We start from the raw sequence: 22,252 nt of genomic DNA on the forward strand, positions 1-22,252 counted from the left end.
CACTGGGCAACATCACCACCCAGCACTGGCGCCACCATCCACCCAAGCAGTGTTGGCCACCACCCCTCACCCACTGTTGTCCACCATCGCCCACCTTACACACTGGCACCCATCCACCCTAACATGGAGGGCCATCCCCACTCAGTGTTGGCCACCATCACCTACCAAACGTTGGACTTTGGGCCAAGACTGCTCAGTCTTGGCCACTGTCACCCACCCAACACTGGCCACCATCACCCACCCAGCACCCCAACATCCCAGCTTCCCCGTGTGTCCCTTGGGAGCCAGGACCTCCAGCACGTTCACCCCTAACCTGTGCTGGGACTGGGTTCCACTGGGAAAACCTCAGATCCGGAAACTCCCGGCTGCTCCGTTGGCAGCCACCACCTGGGAAATTGCAGGGCTGGGAGCAGGAACGGTGACGGCTGCAACAACAAGATGGATTCCCGGGAGATCAAAGCAGGTGTTGCAGAAGACAGGCGGCACCCTGGCACTGCCAGGAGCCCCGGGCGCCCCGGGATCCATGGCGGGAGCAGAGCTGGCAGCAGGGAGCTCATGGCACCCCCTGATGCCAGGAGTCACAACCCCCAGGGGTGGGCTGACTCTCATTCCTGTTGGGATGCCATTGGTGTCACCTCTCCTGCTGTCCCACTGCCCAGGGGAGGGACCCCACATCCTGCCCAGCCAGAGGGAAAGCTCATCTCAGCCCTGGCACTGGGAAACAGATCCCAGGGAAGGAGGATTGGGATCATCGGGGAGGCAGCCCCAGGAAGGAGCACCCACTTGGACTTGACAGCCCCCCATGATCCCTGTGAGGGGGTGAAGACCCTTCTGGGGGTCACAGGGTGGGGGTGGGCCCCAGGCAGGGGTAGGGCTGACCCTGGGGGCCCCACAGGAATCCATGTGAATATCCCATGGGAATAAAGACCCACTGGACACCCAGGTGCCCCTGTTTCTTCCCACATGAGGGGCAAACAAGGACATCAAAATGGGGTGAATTCAGCGTTAAAAGGGTCGGGGCAGGTGCTTAAGGTGGGGGGAGATCCCATGTTTTTGAGGGAAAAGCATTGGGACTGGGGGGGGGGGGGTGGACCCAGTAGGCCCCCCAGGAGCAGCATCACCCCATCCCCAAATTCCTGGGGGTGGGAAACAGGTGGGCTGCACCCCAGGGTATCCCTGTACCCATCCCTCCCCCACCCTCCATCCCTCCCTCCCCAGACCCTTGGGATCCCAAACGCAGAACACCCTCTAAAGGGCCGGAACGGCTCCCAAAAACGAGACCACACCCCAGGCCACCCCAGTCCCCCTTCCTGGGGGTTCCCCAGCTCCTGGGCTCACTCCACATCTCACCCCAATTAAAAAGGCAACACTGACTCAAAATGTGCCGGGTCTGGGGGTGCAGAGTCTCAGGGGGGAATGCTCGGGAGCGGGAGGAGGTTTGGGGTGCCGGGAGGGGAGGAGTGCAGGGGTGTGCGTGTGAAAGTACCAAGAGTTCGGGCAGCTCCTCCCGACGCTAATTACGGAAGTTAATTGCCCCGACAGGCCCCAGCTTGTCACTGCACCCCAAAACCCCACCCGGGTGGCAGCCAAGGGACCAGCCCCCGGTACGGGGCAGGGATACCCTGCTGTGGGGCAGAGACCCCCCATAAACACCCTGGACACATCTCTGTGAGGAGGTGCCCACATGAGCACCTGGATTTTGGGGGTCCCCACCGTGGGGAGGTGGGTTTTGGGGTGAAGGAGCACATTCAGGAGGTGGATCTGTGAGGGGCTGACATGTGGAGGGAGTTCCACAAAGACAGAGATGGGGGTTGAGGACTCCCTGATCCAGGAAAATCTGGGGGCAGGAAGTGTCTGTTTGACCTCCCATATTTTGGGGATCCCCTCCATTGGGAGGTGGGGTTTGAGGTGAAGAAGCCCATTCGGGAGGTGGATTTGGGGGGTCTGAGCTTGGATGAACCCTCAGTGGTGGAAATGGGGGTTCAGGTTTCCTAGCAGAAAAATCGGGGGGGGGGCACAAACCCCCAAGCCCCCTGGGGCTGACCTCAGACACAGGGGGACCCCCAAAGTGCAGGGTCCCCCGCACTTCCTCCATCACCCCTCCTGCGAAGCGAGCAGGGGATGCTGGCCCTGAGGTCATGGGAGGGGTCCTCTCCCACTCCCCGGAGTCCAGATGGCACTGAGGGTGACATGAGGTGACATCCCGGGGGTCCCACCGAGCTTGAGGGCTCCAGCTCCCCCCACAAACCATCCCTTCCTCAGTTTCCCTGCAGGGTCTCCGTGACCCCCAGTTTCCAACCAGGAGTGTCCGTGGGGCTCAACCCCTCCAGAACCACCCGGATCCCCCCACACCCCCGAAGCCAACCTGAGACCCCAGACCCCACTGCCCGGCCACACCCCCCACAGCCCTCGACCCCCCCCATCTACTTCTAGACCACCGCAGACACCCCCAAACCCACCCCCCGGCCCTCCCCGAGCCTCCAGATCCCCCCCAGACTCTCACAGACCCACTCCTGACCCCCTCTAAACCCATCAGACCCCCCGCGCCCCCAGATCCGCCCCCTGACACCACTGCTCCCGCCCCCCAGCCCCCAAATTCTCCGTGGAGTCGTACCCGGGCGGGGACGCCCCATTCCCGAACTCGCGGGGGCCCCAAATTCCGCCTCCCCCGCGGGGCCATTCCCGCTCCTCTGCCGCCCTCCAGCGTCAGCGAACCCCAAAATCACCCGGCCCGGACGGCCGGGGGGGTCTAAGGGCTGCGGGGGAGACCTCGAGGGGGTCCCCAAACCCCTCAAACCCCTCCCCCGCAAAGAATCTGTGATCCCTCTAACCAGCCCCCGCCCCCCAAAAAGCAGGGGGATCCCCCGGGGAGACCCCCCCCCCCAAAAAAAAAAAAAAAAAAAAAAAAAAACGGACGTAGGATCAGGGGGGAGTTGAAACGGGGGGGCAAGAAAGGGGGTGCAGGGAGGTGACCCCAATTTAACCCTGCCGGGGGGGGCACTGCTGATCCCACCACCTTTTTTAAGGAGGGGCTGTGTCAACCCCCCCGGACCCTGTGGACACCGCCACCCCCCCCAGCCCACGGAGGGACCCCCAAATCTGCTCCCAGCCCCAAAGCCTCGCTCCCCCCTGGGCCGGGCCCCGAGGGGTTAATGATTAACGGGGCACAAATTCCGCTGGCAGCGCCGATTTTGGGGGGGTCCCCCTTCCCCCCCGTGGGCTCTGAGCCCCCCAAAACGGCTCCGAGCCCCCACCATGCCCCCAAAATCTCTACCACCACCAGCCCAAATACCCCAGGGCATCATCTTGACACCCCCAAACCAAGTGGGGGGGCTGAGACCCCCAAACTAGGCCGCTGCCCCCCCTCCCTGCCGCTCCAAAATGGGGGGGGGGGGGCGTGGAGGGCAGCCAGGGGTTTTGGGGTGCGGTAGCACCCCGAGAGAAAAGGGCCCCACAAAGCCCCCCTGGAGGGACATGAGCACCCCAAAACACACCCGGGTACCCCTGGATGAGAGCTCAGGTAGGGACCCAGGCAGCCCAAAATAGATTCTGATGTCCCAGAAGGGGTCCTGGCACCCCAAAACAAACCCTGGCATTCCAAAACAGACCCAGCCACCCCAAAATGAGCTCTGATGCCCCAGGGTGGGTGCTTGTACCCCGAAACAGAGCCAGGCACCCTGACATGGGCCCTGGCACCCCCTGATGGAACCGGCCACCCCCAAAAAGACCCTGGCACTCCAAGATGGGTCCTGGAACCCCAGAAGGGACCTTGCCCCCCAAAACCGGGATGGCTCCTGGTATGCCAAAATTGTGCCAGGCAGCCCGGGATGGGCACAGACACCCTAAAACTGGTCTGGGCATCCAAAATGGGACCCAGGCACCCTAAAACATTTGGGATTGCTGTCCCAAAACGAGTCCTGGCACCCCTGGAAGGGTTCTGACGCCCCAGGAGGGACCCTCAGAGCCCCAAACAGGTATTGACAGGCCAGGATGGGTCCTGGCACCCCAATACAAAGCCAGGCACCCACAAATGGGTTCTGGCACCCCGACACAGACGCGGGCATCCCAAGATAGGTCCTGGCACCTGGGAGATTTCCAGGCAACCCAAAATAGGTATTGGCACCCTGGGATGGGTCCTGGCACACCAAAACTGGTCCTGGCACCCCAGGAAGGGAGCCAGGCACCCCAAGATTGGTCCTGGCAGCCACAGATAGGTTCTGGCACTCTAAAACAGATTCTAGGACCCCCAAACAGACCCAGAGACCCCAAAACTGATCTGGGAACACCAAGACTGGTCCCAGTCCCCCAAGAAAGACTCGGGAACCCCAAAACAGCACCATGCGCCCCGAGATGGAACCCGCCACACCCAGACTGATCCGAGCACCCCAAGATCGTCCTGGCACCCCAAAACACCCCAGGCAGCTTGGGATGAGCCCTCCCACACACCTCTCCCCCCCCCCCCCCCGCGCAGTTATCAACACACCCGAATTTCCAAGGTTTTATTCCAGCAGCAAGCAGAACACCCGGGGGAGGCCCAGACCCCCCAGTTCCCACCCCCCAGTCCGAGAGGGGACAATGGGGGGGTTGGAGCCCCCCAGGGGAGACTGGCACTGGCACTGGCTCAGGCTGTCAGCAGAGGGTGCCTGGTGTCCTGTCGGGAGCTGGGGTCCCCCAGGGAAGGGGGCCAGGATGGAGGGGGGACACACCAAGGGGGGGGGGGGCTCAGCAGGTCAGGACATGGGGGACCCCCAGGGGAATGGGGGGACCCCCCAAGAAGGGAATGGGCTCAGCTGGCCTGGACAAGGGGGACCCCCCTCCCAAAAGATCCCCTCAGGACACGGACAGGACCCCCAGGAAAGGGGACTCAGGGGGCTCAGGTGGCCTGGGGGGATCCCCCCAGGCAGGAAAGAGGGGACTTGGGGGGGCTCAGAATGTCAGGACATGGGGGACCGTCCCTCCCACCTCAGAAGAGGGGGTTCAGCTTGGGAGGATATGGGGGGACACCCTGAGAAGGGAAGGCCCAGGGGGGCTCAGCTGGGCTGGACATCAGGGACCCCCCAAGACACAGAGTGACCCCCCCAAGAAAGGGGGAGGGCTCAGCTGAGCTGGACATGGGGAACCCCTCTCAGGAAAGGAGTTTTGCCTGGTCAGGACTTAGCGGGACACCCTGGGATTGCAGGGAACATGGAGGACCCCCCTGGGAAAGGGGGGTTCAGTTTGTGTGGACATGGGGGACACCCCAGGAAGTGGGGCCCAGGGAGGGCTCAGCAGGTCAGGATTTAGGGTCTGCTCAGGAAAGAGAGAGGCTCAGCTCAGCTGGCCAAGCCAAGGAATGGGGGTCCCCCAGGAAAGGGGGTTCAGCTTTCCAGGACGTCGGAGGACTCGGACACAAGCTTCCCATCACGGGTCTCGATCTTCTTGATGACGATGGCACGGGATTTGAGGGGGGCCGTGCTCTCGGGGGGTGGGGGCGGCACCGAGTACCCTGAGCTGACCACGGCGCCCCCAAACGCCCCCCCAAATCCCCCCCCAAAACCTCCCCCGAACCCACCTGTGGGGAAGAGGGAGCAGCTGTGAGGAGGGGCACATGGGGGGGCACCCAAAATAGGAGGGTTCTGGAGACCCCCCCAAACTCACCCAGGTACCCCGAAGTCTTGGTGTGGATGCTCAGGTTCTGCACAGCAGCCTCGAGCCTGGGGGGGGTTGGGGGGGGTTCCCCAAACAGGATCAGTGATGGGGGGGGGATAAAGGACATGGCCTGGGGGGACACCTCGGGGGGAGGCTGTCCCCCAAAACTTTCCCCTAAACAGGAGCAGTGATGGGGGGGAGGGTATTTAGGGGACATGGCCAAAATGAGGGGGAGGGGGTCCCCCAAACTGAGTGGTTTTGGGAGGAGAGGAATAAGGGACACAGTGAAGTGGGGGGGATTTGGGATGTTCATGGGATATGAGACATGGGACACGGAATATCCGTGGGATATGGGATACCCACAGGGTATGGGATGTCCGTGGGATATGGAACGTGGGATGCCCATGGAATACGGGGTCCTTGCAGGATATGGGACCTGGAGTACGGAATGTTCATGGTATCCAGGATGAAGGGCACGGTAAATGGGATGCCCATGGGATATGGGATGGAACATGGGACACTGGGTGTGAGATAATGGATGCCCAGAGGTTATGGGATGTGGGATGCAGTGGGTTATGGGATGTGGGATGCCCGTGGGATGTGGGATGCCCGTGGGATGTGGGATCCGGGATTTGGGATCGGGGCTTCCCACCTGCTCTCCTCGCCCTCCAGCAGCTTCCTGTAGGTCGCGATCTCGATGTCCAGGGCCAGCTTGACGTTCATGAGCTCCTGGTATTCCCGCAGCTGCCGGGCCAGGTCCTGCTTGGCCTGGGCCAGGGCCCCCTCCAGCCCTGCCAGCTTGGCCCGGGCGTCCCTCAGTGCCAGCTCCCCGCGCTCCTCGGCCTCGGCCACGGCCACCTCCAGCCCAGAGCGCTGCAGGATGGGACACTGAGCCCAGGATCCCCCCGGACCGGGGTCCCTGGGACCCAAAATCCCCAGTATCCCAATATCCCCCACCCCTCAGTGTCCCCATGTCCCAGTATACCCAGTGTCCCAGTATTCCATGTCCTATCATCCTCTGGGGTCCAGTGTCCCCATGTCCCAGTATTCCTCACTCTCCAGTATCCCTCATATCCCACTATCCCTCACCCCCCTCTTCCCACCAGTATTCCCAGCCCCGCTAAAATCCCCAAGCCATCGCTCTCTCCTCCCGTTTCCCAGATGACATCCCAAGGGATTCTCAGGAATCCAGTGTGGGGGTTCCCAGGGGGTGCTGGGGTATGTGTTGGGGGGGGGGGGGCAGGCAGTATGCTTCCAAATTTCCATCCGAGTTGGGTCCCAAACCTGATTTTTCAGAGCCTCAATCTCTGCCTGGATCCGCTGGATCCGCCGGTTCAGCTCCTGGATCTGGCTCCGGGTCTGGCGCAGGTCGTCTCCCTGCTTCCCGGCCGCCGTCTTCAGTTCCTCGTACTGGAGACACCAGGCAGGGGTAGGAATGCGGGGCACCCCCCAAACCCACTAGTGCCCCAAAACTGATAGGAAAAAGCTGGGATGTGGCCAAACTTGGAGGGATAGTCCAGGGTGGGATGTGGTAGGTCCAGCTGGGTTTGGGACTGGGATCTTGGGGGGGCTGGAGATGGAAGGACTCCCCTTTTTCACCAACACCCCAAAAATTGGGAGGGAAGAGCTGGGATGTGATGGAGGCAGGAGGGATGCCCTGACAGGGATGTGGTAGCTCCAGTTGGAATTTGGTGGGTCCAGCTGGGTTTGGAACTGGATCTTGGGGGAATGGAGATTGGAGGGACCCCTCTTTTTCCCCAGCACCCCAAAATTTGGGATGGAAGAGCTTGGATTTGCCTGTATCAAGAAGGATGTTCCAACTGGGATCTGGGGTCTCAGGGGGATGGAGGTGAGGGGACCCCTCTCTTCCCCAGCACACCAAAACCAGGGAGGAAGGAGCTGGAACGTGGCCATGCCAGGAGGGATGCTCCAGCTGGGATGCCGTGGGTCCGGTTTGGAGTCAGAGTCTTGGTGGGATGAGGAGGGGGGAACCTCACTTTTCTACCAGCACCCCAAAAATTCAGAGGAAAGAGCCAGGATGCAGCGATGCTGGGAGGGATGATCCAGCTGGGATACGGCGGCACTCACTGGGATGTGGTGGGTCCGGTTGGGTTTGAATCTGGGGTCCCAGTGGGATGAGGCCCCCCACTTTCCACCAGCGTCCCAAAATGGGCGATGAAAGAGCCTGGGAAGTACTGGCACTGGGATCTGCACCAGGAATGGAGATGGGGGCCCCTCCCTGCCCCACGGCGCCCCGGGACTGGGATGAGCCCACACCAGGGGGAACACCCCAGGCTGGGATGTGGCAGCTCCAGTTGAGTTTCAAGCCAGAATTTCTCCCACACAGCAGCTGCTCCCTCCAGGGCAGGGAGGAAGATGAGGAGGATGAGGAGGAGGAAGAGGGGGAGGAGAAGGAGGAGGAAGGATTTGGAGCAGGGAGGAGGAGGAAGACAAGGAAGTTTCAGGAAGCAGGAAGGAGGAGGATGGGGCAGGGAGGAGGAGGAAGATGCAGCAAGGAGGAAGAGGAAGGTTCAGGGACCAGGGTGGAGGACAAGGAGGAAGAAAGATTGAGGCACAGGGAGGGGGAGGAGGAGGAGGATGGGGCAGGGAGGGAGGAGGATGAAGGCTTGGGAACTAGGACTAGGATTGGGGAGCAAGGAAGAGGATGAAGACTTGAGAAGCAGGGAGGAGGAGGAGGAGAAAAGCTCAGGGCAGGGAGGAGGAGAATTAGGAAGAAGACAGGATGGGGCAGGGAGGAGGAGAATTAGGAAGAAGACAGGATGGGGCAGGGAGGAGGATGAAGGCTTGGGGTGTGGAAGAAAAGGAGGAAGTTTTAGGGAGCAGGAAGGAGGAGAAAGTGTCAGGGGAAGGAAGAGGAGGAGGACGGATTAGGGAGAAGAGGAAGATGAAGGTTTGGGGAGCAGGCGGAGAGGAGGAGGATTGAGCCGTAAGCAGGGAGGAGGAAGATGAAGGTTTGGGGAACAGGGAGGAGGAGGAAGAGGAAAAGGAGGAGGAAGATGAAGATTTGGGCGGCAGCAGGGGTGCTCTCCTGACCTTGACCTGGTAGAGGCCCTCAGCCTCAGCACGGCTGCGGCCAGCGATGTCCTCGTACTGCGCCCGCACGTCCGCCAGGACACCGGCCATGTCCAGCTGGCGGCTGTTGTCCATGGACACCACCACAGCCGTGTCCGACACCTGCGCCCGCAGCTCCTGCAGCTCCTGCACGCACGGGGGGATGGCTTAGCAGGGGGGCACCCCCCGAATCCAGGCACCCCAAATCCCAGGCACCCCCAAACCTCCTCATAGAGCTGCCGCAGGAAGTTTATCTCGTCCGTGAGGCTCTCCAGGCGCGATTCCAGCTCTACCTTGGACATGTAGGCTTCGTCCACATCCTGCGGGAACACCCCTGTCACCCCCTGTTCCCAGCACCCCCAGGGACCCCCCCCCCAGCAACCCCTTGTTCTTGGGGACTCCTCCCGTGTTGGGGTCCCCCCTCAGTGTCGGGGTTCCCCCACCTTTTTGAGCAGGACAAACTCGTTCTCCTTCTCTGTGCGGTGGTTGATCTCCTCCTCATACCTGGGCAGGGGGACACAAAGGTGGGGGGGAGAGGGGCTCATGGAGAAATGGGCATGGGGGACATGGGCATAGGGGGAATACGGGGATGGGAGCTGGGGGGATGTGGGACATGGGAATGGGGTGACATGGGGACGGGGAGATGGAGACAGTAGGGATGGGGACAGAGCGACAGTGGGGTCATGGCTCTATGGGGACATTGGGCAGGGGGAACATGGCTCTATGGGGACATTGGGCAGGGAGGGATATGAGGATGGGTGACGTGGGAACATGCGGACACAAGGGGATGGGATGACGTGGGGACAGGGGGACAAAGGGACAAGGCGATGGGAGGATGTGGGGACATAGAGAGGACTCTGACCAGAGATGTCAGGACATGAGGATACAGGGTGACCCAGGGACATGGTGGGGACGTTGAGGGCCATGGGGACAGGGGCACACGGGGATGAAGGGACACGGGGTTGAGGGCACACAGGATGGGGACACGGGGTATGTGGGGAAACACTCAGGGACACGGACATGGCCCTTGAATTCCTCCAGGAGGCTGCAGGCATGGCCCGGGCGGCATCAGCAGCCACAGGGGGGGCTACGAAGTGGTACTGGGGGGCTGTGGAGGGGTCTGGGGAGACACGGGAGTACCCGGGAGATTTGGGGGACATTCAGGGACACTGACTTGGCCTTGAACTCCTCGACGAGCCCCCGGACGTGGCCGAGCTCTGCGCGCAGCCGCTGCCGTTCCTGCCCGAGCCCCTCCAGCTGCCGCCGCAGGGTCCCTGCGTAGCCCTCGAGGAGCCCCCCCAGGGTGCTGCGGGGGGGGGGCTGTGCCCGCAGGAGCCCCCACTTGGTCTCCAGGAGTTTGTTCTGCTGCTCCAGGAACCGCACCTGCGGACAGGGAACAGCATCCCAAAACCAGACAAAATCACCACAAAAATCACACCTGGGGAAGGGGGGTCAGGAGCACTCCCACACCCCAGAATCACCTTAAAATCACCCCACACCCCCAAATTACCCCAAAATCACCCCCACACCCCACTTGGGTGAAAGCAGGGTCAGGGGTACTCCCATACCTCAAAATTACCCCAAAAACACCTCCAACCCCAAATTACACCTGGGGGGAAAGGGGGGAAAGGGAGTCAGAACCCCAAAATGACTCCCAAATCAGCCCCTGGGGAATGGGTTGGGCTGGAGGGGGGGGCATGGAGTGGAAGGGTGGGGACAGGGGGGAGATTTGGGGTCCTGGGGCAAGCTGGAATCTGTGTGTCCTTGGGGAAGTCAGGAGGGGGTCAGGGTGTCCCCAAGGGGGGTGTCAATGTCTCTGAGGGCCTCAGAAAGTCCCCAAAGGTGCTCAGGAGGTCCCAGCTAATCCAGGAGGTCCCTGAAGGGTACCCATAAAGGCTTTTCAGTGTCCCCAGGGGTCTTAGGAGGTCCCCAGAGGTGCTCGGGACATCCCAGATGAGACTCAGGGGGTCCCAGAGAAGGTCTCAATGTCCCCAAGGGTACAGAAAATCCCCAAAGATGTTCAGGAGGTCCCAAGGAGGGTCTCAATGTCCCCAGGTGCCCCAAGATGTCCCAGGTGCCCCAGGAGGTCCCAGAAGCCAGTCCCCAGGGTGGTCCCACCCCTCCTCGGAGTCCCCCCAGCCCCACCTTGTCGATGAAGGCGGCGAATTTATCGTTGAGGCTCTTGATCTGCTCCTTCTCCTCTCGGCGCAGCTCCTGCAGCTCGGGATCCACGGCCACGTCCAGAGGCGCCAGGAGACTCCGGTTGATGGTGACAGCCGTGATGCCCCCGCCCGCCCCCGGGACCCACGAGGGTCCCCCGAGCCCCCCGGAGCCACCACGGAGCCCCCCGTAAGGGCCGAGGGCCGGGGCCGTGCTCATCCTCAGCGCCGGGCCGGCCGTGAAGGAGCGGGACGAGAAGGAACGGCCCGGAACGGCCGAGCTGCTCCGCAGCGGCTGCCGGGGGATGGAGACTGACATCTGAGAGGGGAAGGTGGGAAAAGAGGCTGGAGAGAGCCTGGGAAGTGTTGGGGAGGTGGGAAAGGAGGTCGGCTGGAGGATGAGGAAGCTGGAGAAGATTGGGAAGTTGGGGAAGGAGATAGGAGGGAGTTTGGGAAAAGGCTGGAAAGTGGATGAAGAGGGTCAGGGAGGGTTGGAAGAGGGCTGGAGAAGGCTGAGGGGGATGAGGAGGCTGCAGGGAGGATGGAGAAGGTTAGAAGGAGGATGAGGATATTGGCGCAAGCTTGGAAGAGGGTTGCAGAACGTCCTCAGCAGACAAGGACGACTGGAGGAGGCTGAGGACGGTTGAGAGAGGCTGAAGAGGCTCAGGAGGATGAGGACGGCTGGAGCAGGTTGGAGAAGGCTGAGGAGGACGAGGCCGAAGGCCGCGCTCGGGGCAGGGAGGCTCCGGCGGCAGCCCCGGCAGGACCGGCCGGACGGGTCGGGGCAGGACGGGCCGGGCCGGGCGGAGCGGCCAGGCGGGTTCCGGGCGCCTTCCCGGTTTGGTTCCCGGGTTGGTTCTCGGGTTTATCCCAGAGCCGGGGGAGGAGAAGCGGGGGGAGGGACCGGAGCTTTAACCCCTTCAGGACATGGGATTCGCGGGATCACCGGGATCCACCGGCATCAGGACGGGCGGGGTGGGCTTACGCCAAAATGCGGGTCCCTGTGCTCCTCGCCCCCTCCCGGAGGAGGAGAGCCACCGAGTGTCCCTAGGGAGTGTCCCCAGCCCTGTCCCCACCGTGTCCCCACACCTGGGTCTCCCAGTCTGAGTCCCTGACTCTATGTCACCAAGTCCAATCCACCCGGTTTGGGCCCCCAACCCCCGACCCCAGTCCGGATGCCCCCAGTTTCAGTCCCCAACCCCTGACCCAAGCCCATGTCCCCAGCTTGTCCCCCAGTCCGGGTCTCCAGACCAATGTCACCACCCTGTGTCCCCCAGTCTGTGTCCTCAGCACCACATCCTCAATCTGCAACCCCAAACTATTCCCCCAGCCCTGTGTCCCCAACCTCTGACCCCCAGTCCTTGTCCCCAGCTCCACATTCCCCAACCCCCAGCCCCTGTCCCCAAATCACAACATGGGACTCCAGCCACATCACTCCAAATCTGGCCCCACACCTGTCCCCAAACCTGTCCCCAGACCTCACCAGGGCCTGTCCCCAGTGCCAAACTCAGCAGCAAAATAATGAAAACATCCCCAAAAAGGCATGGGATGGATGGATGGATGGATGGATGGATGGATGGATGGATGGATGGATGGATGTGAGTTCAGGTGTGTGCAGGTGGGTCTGACAGGTGCCAGTGTGTGCGGTGGTGCCTCCAGCCCAGACTTGCCCGGCACGAGGGCGGCACACGCTGGGCACTGAAAGGGCGGCACCCATGGCCTGGGAGTCGGCAGCCGGGTTTGGGATCCTGGAGTTGAAATCTAGAGCCCCCTCCCTCCCTCCCTCCCTTCCTCCCTCCCTTCCTTCCTTCCTGCAGTCCTTCCCTTCCCTTCCCTTCCCTTCCCTTCCCTTCCCTTCCCTTCCCTTCCCTTCCCTTCCCTTCCCTTCCCTTCCCTTCCCTTCCCTTCCCTTCCCTTCCCTTCCCTTCCCTTCCCTTCCCTTCCCTTCCCTTCCCTTCCCTTCCCTTCCCTTCCCTTCCCTTCCCCATCCGGATTCCACCGGGGGGGCAGGGGGGGAGAGGGGGGTGTCGCATAGGTCAGAGCAGGGTCTCGAGGCCTCCCCCAAACCTGCGGCGCCCGGGAGGGGACACGATCTGCTCCCCCCTCCACCCCCCAGAGGCTCCCACCACCTCCAGCTCCCTCCCCAAATCCTGCCCGTCCCGTCTTATCAGGAAGGAATTTCCAGAGATAACCCTCGAAAGGGGCTTGGGGTGGGTCCCGGACCCTGCAGGACACTCCCCCAGGCCCCCAAGACCACCGAGTCCCCCCAAGGAGCAGCGGGGACCCCCTAAGCCCTTGACAGCCCCAGCTGAGCCCCCCCTTGCCATCAGATGGGGACACTGAGGCACGGAGGGACACGGGGGAGCACGGGGGGAACACGGGGTGGCCGTGAGGTGACAGGGGGGTGGGGGGCGTTATGGGGATGGGGGGACACGGGAGGACACGAGGAGTGGACACTGGGGGGTACCAGGTGACACGGGAGGGACACACCGGGGGGACGCGGGGGGACACCGGGAGGTCACAGGGACATTGGGACCGGGGGGACACAGGGGGAAGCGGGAGGGGGACACGGGGGGGACACGTCACCCACCGGGAACGCCCGGAATGTTCCCGATAAGGCCCAGGGTGGGAGCAGCCGCGGCACCCCGGCCCTCCCCCGCGCCCTTCAGGGGGTCCCAGGGGTCCCCAAAGAGGGACGAGGCCGCTGGAGCCCGGGCAGGACCCCCGGGGACCCTCGGGTCCGGCACCTCGGGGACCCCGCGGGGAAAGTGGAGGAAAAGGGGGCAAAAAGCGGGCGAAGGGGGAAGACAGAAGACAGGGCAGAACAGGATAAAATTGGGCATAAGTAGGGGAAAATGGGGAAAAATTGGGCAGGAATGGGGCAAAACAAAGGGAATGGAAGGGGAAGGAATGGGGTAAAGCAGAGAAAAACGTGGGGGGAAAAGGAAATGGGAGATAAAGGGGAAGGAATGGAGCAAAATGGGCAGAAACTGCAAAAAAAAAAAAGGGGGAAAACCAGCAAAGTTGGACAGAGATGGGGCAAAATCGAGCAAAAAAGAGATAAATGGAACATGAATGGGATAAAACAGGGCAAGATCAGGCAAAAAGGGTTAAAGTGAGACAAGAATGGGATAAAATTACAAAATAGGGCAAAAATGAGTAAAATGGGACAGGAATGGGGTAAGACAGCAAAATGGGGCAAAACAGCAAAATGGGAAGATTTTGCATAAATGGAATAAAATGGAGCAAAAAGAGGCAGGGATGGGGGAAATAGGGAAAATGAGAAATGGGCAAAAATGGGACGAAAATGAGATAAAGCAAGGCAGGGATAGCGCAGAGGTGGGCAAAAATGAGTAAATGGGACATGAACAGGGCAAAATGGGGAAAATGGACCAAAACAGGGCAGGAACAGGGTAAAACAGGGGTTCTCAGGTCAGGCAGGGGCTGCAGCAGTGCAAAGGTCAGTAGGGTGATGTGGGGCTGGCTATGGGGACACGAAAATATGTGAGGCTGAGCCCGCCCCACATCCCACAGTTCTGGGGCCATCTCCTATTGCTTCGGCCCCCACCCCACAGTGATGGGGTCGATCCCATCCTTCTGAACACACACCCATCCCTCCAACCCTCACCCTACAAGTTCTGGGGCTGATTCCCTCTGTCCCCCACCCCACAGTTCTGGGTCATACCCCTTTCCACTCACCCCACAGCCCACCAGTTTTGCGGTTGATTCCCTTTCCCCTGTCCTGCGTTCCCCAGTTCTGGGTGAGACTCCAAAACCTCTGCCTCACATCCCATGAGTTTTGGGGCTGATTCTTTTCCCTCACACCCCACTCCCCAAGTCTGGGGCCGTTCCTCACAGGAACAAAGCCCTGGGCCGGCTCCAGCCGCACCTTCCCGGGAGCGAGGCCGTGGGGAGGTGCCGTGGGGCCGCTCCCGGCTATAAATCCCGGCCACAATTCCCGCCCGGAATTCCATCCGTGCGTCCGTCCGTGCGACTCTCGGGCTCCCGCCGTCGTGTCACCGTCCCCATGAGCTTCTCCCGCCGCACCGTCTATTCCAGCTCCGTCCGCTCCGGCGGGATTGGGACCCTCGGGACCGCCGGGATCGCCCCCGGCCGCCGCTTCGCCCCCCTGGGCAGCGCCGCGAGCGTGTACGCGGGGGCGGGGGGCGCGGGGTCCCGCATCTCCGTCACCCGCACCCTGAGCGGCGCCGGGGGGGCCTTCGGGGCCGGTTACGGGGCCGGTTATGGGGCCGGCCTGGGGGGCAGCGTCTTCCTGGGGGGCTCCGGGGCCGTGGCCAGCGAGAAGGAGGCGATGCAAGACCTCAACGACCGCCTGGCCACGTACCTGGAGCAGGTGCGGCGACTGGAGCAAGAGAACCGGCGCCTGGAGACCCAAATCCGGGAGTTTATGGCCCAAAAGGGGCCCAGCGCCCACGACTGGAGCCCCCAATGGGAGTTGATAGAGGAGCTACGGGACAAGGTGGGGGCGCGGGGAGGGTTGGGGTTAAACATTAACGGGGAGAGGGAGGGAAAGAGCTGAACTTTGTATCTGTGGGGGGTCTGTAAGTGCCTGGGGGGGTGTAGGGGGGCATGGGGGAGGTCTGTAAGTCCCGTGGGTGGGGGGCGTGGGGGGGGTTTCCTCCCCGCGGAGCCGTTTTTGCATGGGGTGAAGGGACGTGACCAAGGCCACCGCGGTGGGGCAGTGTCAAAGGAGCCCCCCCTCCATCACCCCGATTTTTGGGTAAATTAGCCCCCACCCAGTACCCCCAAAGCTGGTCTCAGAGCCTCCTCAAGGTGTCCGGCACCCCTCCTCCCCCCCCCCGACACCTAGGGCCCCCCCGCCCCGCCCCCACCCTGGGTAATCGCAGCTTTTCCGGGGCGAGGCCCTGCAGGGAAGGGGGGCCGGGAAGTTATCCTGCCACGGTGACAGTGACACGTGTCCCTGCGTCCCTGCGTGCGTCCCTGTGTCTGCGTGTCCATGTGTCCCACTCACCTGTCCCCCCCATATCCATTGTTCACCTATATCCGTGTGTCTGTGTGTGTCCACCCATGTCCCCTCATGTCCGTGTGTCCCTCCACGTGTCCCTTATCCGTGTATCCCCGTGTCCGTGTGTGTCTTCCACATGCCCCCGCCGTGAGGCCCCATATCCCTGTGTCCACTCGTGTCCGTGTCCCCCTGTGTCCATCTGTCCCTGCATGTCCCTGTATCTGCGCCCATCCCCGTGCGCCCCCGTGTCCGTGTGTCCCCCGTATGCACGTGTGTCCTCGTGTCCCCATCCCAGATCCTGGAGAGCACGGTGGAGAACGCACGGACGGTGCTGCAGATCGACAACGCTCGGCTGGCGGCCGACGACTTCCGGGTCAAGTGAGGGCAGGATACTGGGAATACTGGGAATGATGGGAATACTGGGAATAATGGGGGTGGGAACATGGCAGGGATGACATGGGAATGAGGATGGAGTGGGAATGGGGATGGAAAAGGGGATGGGAATATGACAGAAAAGAGGGTGGAGATGGGGTGGGAATAGGAGTGGGAATAGGGATAGGGGTGGAAATGGAGTTGGAAACAAGGTGGGAATGGAGATAGGAATAGTGGTGGGATTGGGTAGGAATGGGGATGAAGATGGAGTGGGCATGAGGGTGAGGATGGGGTGTGAATGGGGATGAGGATGGGGATGGAGATGAGATGGGGATGAGGACAAGGACAAGGATGGAAACAGTGGGGATGGGAATGGGGATAAGGATGGTGAGGGAGATGGAATGGAGACCAGCATGGAAAAAAGAGTGGGAATGGGAATAGGGTGGAAATGGATGGAGATGGGGATGGAGATGGGGACTAGGGGGAGAACAGGTGGCAGTGGGGGTGAGGATGAGGATGGGATGGAGACTGAATGGGGATGGGTGGGAAGGAGGTGGGAATGGGGTGGAGACAGAGATGAGGATGGGCTGGAGATAGGACAGGGATGTGCACAAGGACAAGGGTGGAAATAGGAGTGGGAATGGAGACCAGATGTGGACAGGGACAGGGATGAGGACAAGGTCAAAGATGGAAACAGGAGGGGGAATGGGGATGGGAAACTGGACGGGGACAGGGAAAAGGACAGGGATGGGGACAGGGAAAAGGACAGGGATGGGGACAGCTATAGAGAGATGGGATGAGACAGGAATGGGAACATGGATGGAGAGAGCGATGGGATAGGATTAGAGATGAGGATGAGGAATAGGATGAGACAGGAATGGAGATGGGAACAGGGGATGAAAATGGGCATGAAGACAAGGAGAAGGATGAGAATGAAGATGGGGACAGGTACAAAGAGAGGAGGTGGCAGAGGAGATGAGACAGGGATATAAGAACATGGATGAAGACATGGGATGAGGTCAGGTGGGGCTGGAGATGGAAATGAGGTGAGGGTGGGACAAGGAGATGGGATGGAATTGAAAATGGAGATGAGGACGAGGACAGGAAAGGAAATGGAGATGGAAATGAGGATGGGGATGAGAATGAGGATGGATATGAGACTGAGGATGAGAATGATGGGAATGGGATGGGGATGGGACAGAGATGGGGAAAGGAATGTGATGGGGATGGAAATGGGGATGAAGATGAGGATGATGGGACAGGGATGGGGAGAAGGATGTGTTGGGGATGGAAATAGGGCTGAGGATGATGGGGATTGAATGAGGATGAGGAAAAGGCTGTGCTGGGCTGGGGATAGAAATGGGGCTGACGATGGGGGTGGGGGACAAGGAAATATCGGGGACGAAAACAGGGCCAAGGACAAGAACAAAGCTATGAACGGGCACAAGGTTGGCTCAGCTCTGTGTCCCATCATGGCCCTGGCCCCGTTCCTGTGGCGTGTCCAGGTTTGAGGCGGAGCTGGCCATCCGGCTGTCGGTGGACAGCGACATCGCCGGGCTGCGCAAGGTCTTGGATGACACCAACATGACACGGCTGCAGCTCGAGGGGGACATCGAGGCCCTGCGCGAGGAGCTGATCCTGCTGCGCAAGGACCATGACCAGGTGGGTCTGGAGGATTTGGGGGGCTCGGGTGGGCTGTGAGACCCCAAACTGACCCACCCTGCCTCCAGGAAGTGCAGGACCTGCGGGCGCAGGTCTCGCAGTCGGCGCTGACGGTGGAGGTGGATGCACCGCGGTCACAGGATTTAGGGAAGGTCCTGGGGGAGCTGCGGGCTCAGTATGACACCCTGGCCCAGAAAAATCTGGAGGACCTGGAGAAGCAGTGGGGGCAGCAGGTAGGGAACCCTAAAAAAGCTCAAATCCCACCCAAAAACAGCCCCACAATGATCCTGGGGAAACTGTGGATCCAGGACAATGGCCTGGTCTTAAAACCCCTGGAGGACCTGGAGAAGAAGAGGGGATGGGAGCTGGGGACCCCAAACTCCCACCAATCCACACCCAAGGGTCCCCATTGACGCTCCATGGGGGGCCACAGGGGGTCCCAAAAAAGGGGAAACCCCTTTTGGGAGCTGTCCCCAGGCTGGCATGGGAGGTCCCCAAAGGAGCCCCACAAAGCAGGGGGGGAGAGGGGTGGCAGACCCAGGGTGGTCCTAGGTGGAGACTTGGGATATTTTCACGGGGAGTCCTGGGGTGAACTGCTCCAGGAGGTTCCTGGTCCAACCTTGGGGACACTTTTGGGATGGCCTCTGTCCAAGGGGGTCCAAGTTTGGAGCCCCTCCTAGGGCACCTCCACAATGCCTGAGTCTGGCTCTTCTTGGGATGGTATCACTCCCCCCGCATCCCCTCCAGGACTTGGGGTGTCCGTGGTGGGTGGGACCAAGGCTGCTGCCCCCCAGACCCCTCCTTTCCCTCTCAGATCACGGAGACCACCCTGGAGGTGACGCAGAGCACAAAGGACCTGGACACGGCACGAGGCACCGTCGGGGCCCTGCGTCGCTCACTGCAAACCCTCGAGATCGACCTTGAGGCCCTGCGCAACCAGGTACCCCAAAATTCCCCAAACCCCCTCAAAAAAACTCAACCCCCCCCCAAATCCTTCAATCCACAGCCTCACACCCCCAACTCCCCCCCCCAAAAAAACCTAGCTCCCCTTAATCCATGGCTCCAGAGCCCCAAAACACTTCCAACCCCCAACCCATAACTCCAGCCCTGCAAAAGCCATTTTTGAGGTCCTGATCCCCACCCCCTAAACCCTCCGAATCCCCCAGAACTCAGGGCTGGAGGTTCAGGCCAGGGTGAACCCCCACAAGACTCTGTAATCCTCCCCTGATCCCCCCAGAACACAGGTTTAGGGTCTGCATTGACCAAAGTTCAGAGTGAACCCCCAGATTTTGGGGTGAACCCCCACAAAACCCCTACGTTCCCCCAGAATGCGGGTCTGGAGGCAGCACTGGCTGAGCCTGAGGTTACTGCCCCCCCCCCCCATTTTCATGGTGCAGATCCTCCAAACCCCCCATTTTAGGGGTACTGGCTCCCCCAAAACCCCATAATTCCCCCGTGAACACCCCAGAACACGGATTTAGAGGGTGCCATGGTCAAGGCTAAGGCTCAGATCAAAGTTAACCCACCCAAAACCCCCTTAATTCCCCAATCCCTCCAGAAAGTGAGTCTGGAGGCAGTGGGGCTGAGGCTGAAGCTTGGGATGAACCCCTTCAACCCCACTTTTCGGGGTGCTGACCCCCCTAAAGCCCCCTAATTCCCCGAATCCCCCCAGAACACGGGTCTGGAGGCGGCGCTGGCCGAGGCCGAGGCCCGGGCCGGGGCTCACCTGGCGCAGGTGCAGCTCCAGGTGAGCGCGGCCGAGGCAGAGCTGCGGGACGTGCGAGCGCAGCTCCAGCGGCAGAACGAGCAGCACCGGGAGCTGCTCGGCCTCAAGGACCGGCTCGAGGCCGAGATTGCGACATATCGGCAGCTGCTGGAGGGCGGCGACGGCTTCAGGTTAGCAGGGGGGGACTGGGGAGGGGATCAGGTACGGGTGAGTTCAGGTGGGGGGGAAAGGAATTCAGATACCGCCGGGGTGGAAGTTCAGGTGAGAGGGGAAGTTCAGGAAGGGGGGGTTCAGGTGGGTGAGGAAGTCTGGGGGAAGAGTTGAGGTTGGAGGAGGTTCAGGTGAGGGGGAGGAGTTCAGGGGGTTCGGGTGAGAGGGAAGTTCAGGCATGAGAGGGTTCAGGGGGGAGTTTGGTGGAGAGGGAAGGAATTCAGGTACGGGGTGTTAGAAGTTCAGGTGAGGGGGGAATTTGGGGGTGTAGCTCAGATATGGGCAGTTCGGGTGAGAAGGGGAAGGAAACCATGTACAGGGGGTGGAAGTTCAAACTGGGGGGAGTTCAGGTATAGGGGGAGAATGTGGGGCAGGCATTCAGGTACAGGGGTTCAAGTGAGAGGGGGAAGTTCAGGTTTTGGGGAAGGTGAGCACAGAGAGCTCAGCTGAGGAAGTTTGGGTGAGTTCAGGTATAAGGACTCGGCAGTGGGGGAAATTCAGAGAGGGGGAGTTCAGGTGAGGGGGAAATCCAGGTACAGGGGGGTTCAGGTGGGGTGGAAGTTGAGGTGAGGGGGAAATGGAGACAGAGGAGGGGAAGATATGGGCTGGGAAGGGGATGGGAAGGGATAATTCCAGGAACTGAGTGTCCAGGTGCCATCTCTGGCATGGGGAGGAGACACCCAGGGCAGATGAGACTCCCTATGATGAGGTGTCCAGGTCCCACCAGTTACAAGATTTTGGGGACAGCCAGGGGACAGCAGTGACATCCGGGGGATGATCCCAGGAGATCACATATCCCAGCTCTGTCCTTCAGGATGGCCTGGAGATAGGGACAATGGTGGCGTCAGAGGGGATAAACCTCAGGTGTCCAAGTGTCTGGGTCCCACCAGTTACAAGATTTTGGGAACAGCCAGGGGACAGTGGTGACACCCAGAGGGGACAACCTCTGGGGTGTTGGGACACCCCAGCCCATCCCACTGGACATGCCAGCTCCATCACCTGTTGGGTGACACTGAGGGGGGACCTATTGGCATGGGGAGGCGACCCCTGGTGCCCCCACCCCAACCCCCCCTCCCTGCAGCCTGAGGGATGCCCTGGACAAGGAGACCACGGCCACCACGGCAGGGACAGGGACTACCCAGCGCGTGGTCATCGAGACCAGGGAGGTGAAGGTCCGCACGTACTGAGGGGGTCATGGGGCATCCCCAGCCCCCCAAACCCGGGGGGAGGGGTCCCTGAGCCCCTCCAGATCCAAATAAAGTGGTGTTTCCCATGAATGGGAGATAGGATGTGTTGGTGTGTCCTTCCAGGGGGGAAATGGGGGTGGGGATACGGGGCTGAGACTGGGAGGAAACTGAGGCACGGGGTGTGGGGAGCTGTCAGGGAAGGGATGGATTCCTGTACCCCCTCCTTGTCACCATCCCGACAACGACCCCCGATCCCTCATGCCCCCCCGGGACACCCCTTCCACCCCCTGGTCATGTCGGGGTCCCTGGGGGCATCGACCTCCCAGAACCAGCCAGGAGGACCCCAAAATGTCCCTGTCCCCGCTGGCCCCGGGACCAGCCCCGAGCTCCGAGCTCCGTCCTGTCCTGAGCCGCTCCCAGGGGGACACGGAGGTCGCGGGAGCGGGGGTCCCACTGCGGTAGCCGGGGGTCCCGGTGCAGTGCTCAGGGGTCCCGGTGAGGTGCTCGGGGGTCCCACCCGGGCGTCACGGTGCGGTTCTCGGGGGTCGCGGGCATCCTCGTGCTCGGGCGTCCCGGTGTCGGGAGTTCCTCGGGCGTCGGTGCCCGGGGTGCGGGCGCAGATGCCTGGGAGTGTCAGTGCCCGGGGTCGCGGTGCCCGGGAGTCCCTCGGGTGTCAGTAGACCGGGGGTGTTGATGCCCAGAGGATCACGTGCCCGGGGGTGCCGAAATCGGGGGTCTCGGGGGGCTGCCACGGGTGTCGGCGTCGGGGGATCGCGGTGCCTGGGGCTGTCGTTGTGTGTGGGAGCCCGTACGCGGGGCTCCTGGTGTCGGGGGTCCCGGTGACCGGGAATCCAGGGGGGCGTCAGTGCCCAGGGGTCTCAGTGTCCCGGCTTCCGGGGAGTGACGGTGTTGGCGCCTCTCGGTGTCCGGGGTGTCACCGCGCGGAGGTGTCGGTGCCCGGGAGTTCCGAGCAGCCCGGGTGGTGCCTTGGGTGCCGGCGGCTGTCGGTGTCAGTGCCGGTGCCCGGGGGGGTCCCGGCTGCCGGGGGGTGTCAGTGCAGGGGGGTCCCGGTTGCCGGGGGGTGTCAGTGCCCGGGGTCCCGGTTGCCGGGGGGTGTCAGTGCCCGGGGTCCCGGTTGCCGGGGGGTGTCAGTGCCCGGGGTCCCGGTTGCCGGGGGGTCCCGGTTGCCGGGGGGTGTCAGTGCCCGGGGTCCCGGTTGCCGGGGGGTCCCGAGGGTCCCTTCCCCTCC

The 22,252-nt window shown here is 61.9% G+C and overlaps 2 protein-coding genes across 2 annotated transcripts; one reads left to right on the top strand and one right to left on the bottom strand.

Annotated features, from left to right (window-relative positions):
* Positions 1 to 4,485: 4,485 nt before the first annotated feature.
* Positions 4,486 to 15,017, bottom strand: KRT8 (keratin 8). Its single transcript, XM_054001937.1, has 10 exons — positions 14,749 to 15,017; positions 10,846 to 11,178; positions 9,875 to 10,083; positions 9,144 to 9,204; positions 8,925 to 9,020; positions 8,683 to 8,847; positions 6,913 to 7,038; positions 6,281 to 6,501; positions 5,638 to 5,693; positions 4,486 to 5,551 (listed from the first exon to the last, which is right to left on the bottom strand). The coding sequence occupies exons 2-10, from the start codon at positions 11,176 to 11,178 to the stop codon at positions 5,358 to 5,360; spliced, it is 1,461 nt and encodes a 486-aa protein (XP_053857912.1). The 5' UTR covers positions 14,749 to 15,017; the 3' UTR covers positions 4,486 to 5,357.
* On the top strand, positions 14,887 to 21,100 carry KRT18 (keratin 18). Its single transcript, XM_054001938.1, has 7 exons — positions 14,887 to 15,339; positions 16,142 to 16,224; positions 17,724 to 17,880; positions 17,949 to 18,113; positions 18,695 to 18,820; positions 19,553 to 19,776; positions 20,898 to 21,100. The coding sequence occupies exons 1-7, from the start codon at positions 14,887 to 14,889 to the stop codon at positions 21,001 to 21,003; spliced, it is 1,314 nt and encodes a 437-aa protein (XP_053857913.1). The 3' UTR covers positions 21,004 to 21,100.
* Positions 21,101 to 22,252: the final 1,152 nt, after the last annotated feature.

Source organism: Vidua macroura, chromosome 34, assembly GCF_024509145.1.
Source record: "Vidua macroura isolate BioBank_ID:100142 chromosome 34, ASM2450914v1, whole genome shotgun sequence".
Taxonomy (NCBI): domain Eukaryota; kingdom Metazoa; phylum Chordata; class Aves; order Passeriformes; family Viduidae; genus Vidua; species Vidua macroura.

Coding starts and splice junctions, on each gene's coding strand:
- KRT8 (XM_054001937.1), bottom strand. CDS start 11,178: ATGTCAGTCTCCATCCCCCGGCAGCCGCTGCGGAGCAGCTCGGCCGTT. Junction 7,039..8,682: donor AGGGCCTCTACCAGGTCAAG/GTCAGGAGAGCA, acceptor TGGTGTCTCCAG/TACGAGGAACTGAAGACGGC. Junction 5,694..6,280: donor CTGGAGGGCGAGGAGAGCAG/GTGGGAAGCCCC, acceptor AACCCCCCCCAG/GCTCGAGGCTGCTGTGCAGA.
- KRT18 (XM_054001938.1), top strand. CDS start 14,887: ATGAGCTTCTCCCGCCGCACCGTCTATTCCAGCTCCGTCCGCTCCGGC. Junction 16,225..17,723: donor GCCGACGACTTCCGGGTCAA/GTGAGGGCAGGA, acceptor TGGCGTGTCCAG/GTTTGAGGCGGAGCTGGCCA. Junction 18,114..18,694: donor AGAAGCAGTGGGGGCAGCAG/GTAGGGAACCCT, acceptor TTTCCCTCTCAG/ATCACGGAGACCACCCTGGA.